Source organism: Monoraphidium neglectum, assembly GCF_000611645.1.
Source record: "Monoraphidium neglectum strain SAG 48.87 unplaced genomic scaffold scaffold04163, whole genome shotgun sequence".
Lineage (NCBI taxonomy): Eukaryota > Viridiplantae > Chlorophyta > Chlorophyceae > Sphaeropleales > Selenastraceae > Monoraphidium > Monoraphidium neglectum.
The window spans coordinates 627-4945 of record NW_014009466.1 but is presented as its reverse complement, the minus strand read 5'-3'; the positions used below and the strand labels follow the sequence as shown (position 1 = coordinate 4945).

The 4319-nt window shown below is 67.7% G+C and overlaps 1 protein-coding gene across 1 annotated transcript; it reads right to left on the bottom strand.

Annotated features, from left to right (window-relative positions):
• Positions 1-1108: 1108 nt before the first annotated feature.
• On the bottom strand, positions 1109-1969 carry MNEG_13960 (hypothetical protein; the record flags this gene model as incomplete). The annotated part of the gene is made up of 4 exons (XM_014037568.1): positions 1109-1188; positions 1374-1437; positions 1580-1622; positions 1894-1969. Coding segments are annotated over 4 exons (263 nt in total), but the record flags the coding sequence as incomplete, so codon positions are not given.
• Positions 1970-4319: the final 2350 nt, after the last annotated feature.

The window sequence follows — 4319 nt, the reverse complement described above, 5'->3', positions numbered from 1 at the left end:
GCCCACCCCCAGCCGCCCGCGGCGCCGCGCGCCCGCGGCGCCCCAGGGCGTGCTCAGCGGCGGCCGCGAGAGGGATTTGACTGCCACGTCGCAAAACCAGACGCAGGCGCCGACGAAGACCGCGGTGACGGCGAGCGCGAGCCAGAGGGACCAGGAGAGCGTCTCAAAGGGGCTGAACAGTTTCAGGGGAATTGTGGGGTTCGCCTTGACGAGCACCCGCAGCCCTGCAGATGAGCGAGCGCATAAGACCGGAGCTGAGCGGAAAGTGCGAGTTTGGGGCCGTGGAGAGTGCCTCAAAAAGCTCCAAGGCGCGGAGGGCTGGCGGGGGATGAGATAATGAGGGCTGGCGGCTTGCGCAAAGCGGACGGCTGCGCCGGCAACCGTCACAGTGGCACATGCTGCGGCCGATGCAGCGCAGCTGTGTTTTTGGCGCCAACCCCCTCAGCTATCAGAGCCCGTGGGTGGCTTTGATGACAGCTGCACGGCCGCCTGCCCGGCAACGCCTCGTCCTCCGACAGCGCGACTTGTCATACTCTGCACAACCCTCGAGGTCGACCCCACACACTTGAAAAAACACACACACTTCTGCACAAACAAACACAAACACACACACACACACACAAACACATACACACGCACGCACGCACTCACACACATGCACACACACACACATACACACACACAAACACACATGCGCAACCCACCCTCCTTGTCGACCACCCATGACAGCCGCTCGGCATCATCAGAGCTGATGCCCGTCGGCACCAGCATGCACGTGCCCCCTGGAGTGTTGACGTCGAAAAACAGCTCCTCCCAGCTGCGATGACGTCACGCACACGTCACGCGCGCGCACGCGGCGCAGAGGGGCGGGCGGGCAGGCTTGGTCGGCACTCCTTGGGGCGCGGCGCAAACACATGCGGCCGGGGCCGCGGCCGACGCCCCGCGGCGCGCCGGCTGGCAGGGGGCGCGGCGCCGCTGCGGCGGCGGCGCTGCGGGTGACGCGCCGAAAGAGCGCGGCTGCTTGAGGTTGTCGAGCCCGCTGTCAGCGCGCCCGGCACACTATTCTCAATTACGCAGGTCCCCCCCAAGAATGAACAAATAGACTCACCCTACGCAGTCGAAGAACCAGGAGGTGCGGGCGTCGCCCAGCCAGAACAGCGACGGCGCGACCGCCCGGAACAGCTCCACCTGGCGCCACGCGAGGAGGGGCGCGAGGCGGCGTTACGGCCTTGTGGCGCGGGCCGGTCGCGATCGAGCGCGGCCGCGGAAGACCGCCTACCCTGGGCGTGCGCGTCGCGGCGAGGGCGTGCGTGTGCGGCGGGCGCGGGGCTGCGAGGGCCGGCCGCCGAGCGCTGCCGCTGCCACCGCCGCACCTGCAGCCGCAGCGGGCCGTCCGTGTGGGGATGCTCGCCCTCCGCCGCCGCGGCGGGCGGCGCGCTAGGCCTTTCGAGAGGGGGCCCCGGTGCAGCTGCTTACCTGGACCGCTGGCCCAAATCACTGATTGCAATCCGAAGTTTGGGAGCCATGCGTCAGCCCCACCTGGTAACCTTCGTACTGCTCAGGCGTGCGGTTGAAACACATCACGTTGGGCCGGAAGTCGCCGATGCAGATCCGGATCTTGCCTGCGGAATACCAAGAGACGCATGCACAACGGTGCCGCCGGTGCGGGTGTGACAGGCGAGCGCTCAGGGTACAGCGATGAGGGAACTGCGACCCGCTCGCGTCCTCGGACGAGGATCCGAGGGGGGGGGGCAGCGCAGCTTCGCCGCCCGAGGTTGTCCGAGGTTCCGCCGGCTCGCGCGCGGCGCGAGCTACGCGCGCGTTCCCGGCCGCGCCGGCGCAGAGCTGTGCGCGTGTGTTGCACAGGGGCCTCGCGCGGCCGCGTCGCCTCACCTTCAGCCTCGGGCCGCCCAATGGCCTTGGCCTGCGCCGCAGTTAGGCGCCAGGTGTCTGCCAGGCGGCGCAACATCGCGTCGTGCGTTTTGTTCCTAAGTGCAGAACCCGCGCCGAAGGCTTGCTGCCATTCTGTTAGGTTGAGCGCCGCCGCGGCGCCCATGGGCAGCATCGGGAAAGCGGCAGGCAGCGGCGTGGCCATGTGGCGCGCTCGGACGGGGCGCGCCCGCCGCCACGCCGCCAGCGACAGGGATGCAAGCTGGGCGGTAGCGGTGGCGTTTTCCGGTGCATTATGCCCATCGCAAAGCGCTGCCTGCAACAAGACGATGCAGGCAATCAGCAGGGCGCCGAGCAGATCGCAACGACGCCACATCGCTACTTCGAGCGGCAATTATTGGTTTCCGACTTTAAACGACCCATTCCCGCGAGGGCATCTTTCGACAACCTCGAGGAGTTGGCGTCACCTGTGTGGGGCGGCATGCGGCATGCGGCGGTCAAGAGTGAGGAGAGTGAGGATGAAGTCCACCCAGGAGCAGCCTTCGCAGGCCCCCCCTGTGCCCGCCCGTTGGGTGTGGCGAAATAGGTGGATGATGTCGCAGTTCATAAGGACGGCTTGCTGTTGTCCGGGCAGCAGATCCTCGAGAAAGCTGCGTGTGTGCTGTCAGCTTAGGCGCCTGCTGGTGAGGGGCCCAAGCTGCCATTCCCCGTCAACACCTCCCACTTTCAGGGGCACGTGTGCGCAGCGCACATGCATTCAAAGTCGCAACTGCAGGCGCTGCTCTGAAAGCGACGTCTAGCAGGATATGGACGGTGTCACTCGCAGGGGTCACTAGGAGCTGTCCTGCATGCCCATTCATCACCTGTTGGCCTACCCTGGCGCCTCGCCTCTCCTTTGCCAGGTCCTCAGCCAAGAACAGCAGCAGGTGCCACCATTACGGCACACCCGCAAAGGACCGGTGCACCATGAGCGGGGACGTGTGACCATCGGTGAAATGCCTGTCACCCTTAGTTCCAGCTGCCACCAGTCTCTTCGGGCCCGCACGGCACGGTTTGCGGAGCAGGCGTGTTGATGACGACACCTGGAAAAAACTGTAGCTGCTCCGACACAAATGGCAGATTCAGCGGTTGGTGCATGGGCGCCGCGCCAGCCGCAGCCGGCTGCGCCCGTGGGCTCCCAGCGGTGAGTAAGGTGTGTCCATCAGGCAGTGGTGCAGCGGCGGCTGGATGATTCCAGCGCTGGGCGCCGGGATGGCAAAGAAGGCTCCCTCGGCGTGGACGGCGGGCGCACGAGCGCGTGTGCAGCGCGCTGATTTGGCAGTTCGCGTTTCGTCACCCGCGGCGAGTGCTCATGCTGAACTCACAGCGGGGGCCTGGGGTCCGGCATGGCTCTGGCGCTGTGGACGCGCACGTCTTCGAAAACAATTCGTTAGTACAAATCGCATGCTTGCCTCACCCGCGTCCGCGCGAGCTCGCCGTGACCCACGCAGGCCCAGAACATCACCGAGAGCGATCCCGAGCAGCAATTAGGCAGCTAGCCAATACGCTTGAAGTGAACTTACAGCTCAGGGTACTCCCACCGTGAGGGGCGCAGCCAGCGGGCGCGAGCCGCACCAGAGCCAGCGCCACAGGCACCTACGATTGGCGCGAAGCACGCGCGCGGCGCGGCGACCCCGCGCCGCGCCTGACCCCCTGCGCTCCGCGCTTGCGCCACCAGCTGAACACACGGCATTAGCGGCGGCCCCGCCGCCGCCGCCGCAGCAGCAGCCACGGCCGGCGAACCCCCGGGCGCCGGCGCCGCCGGCGCGGCCGTGCGCGCGGGATGCGCGCGGCCGGTGCGGCTGCCGCTGCGGGTGATGCTGCTCGGGCCCCCAGACCTGGAAGGCGCCGCGTGGCGCGTGGTGATGCTGCTGCGCCGCGGCGGCCGCGCGACGGCGGAGCGCGTCGCGTCGGAGCTGCTGCTTCTCGAGCGAGTCGCGGCGGGCGGCTTTGACCACGGCAGCCCGAGGGATGCACTGCAGAAGCCGCTGCCGGACCCCGTTTGGCGGGTGAGCGCGAGCGGGCCGCGCCGCTCGATGCACTCTCTCCGCGGCACAACTCCGTTTCATGCTTTCCAGATGGGTGGGGGCGCTTGCGCGGCCAGCGCCGCTTAGGGGTGGGGGGTTGGGTGGGGCGAGCGCCCCCGTCCGGCCTGCATAAGACGCGCACCGCTCACCCCCTGGTGGTCGAGGTGGCAAGGCGGGGTTGATTTTGGGATAGCGATGGGTCGGGCTCAGGCAGGGTGGTCACTGCTCGGGCTGCAGGAAGGCGCATGGTTTTTTGGGATGGGGGTTGGTGGCAGCCCGTGACCGGCCCATTAGTGAGATGGGGGCGGATGGGTGGTGGGTGAATGACAGGGGGGGTGCGCCGCACGCAATGCGGGAGCCCGC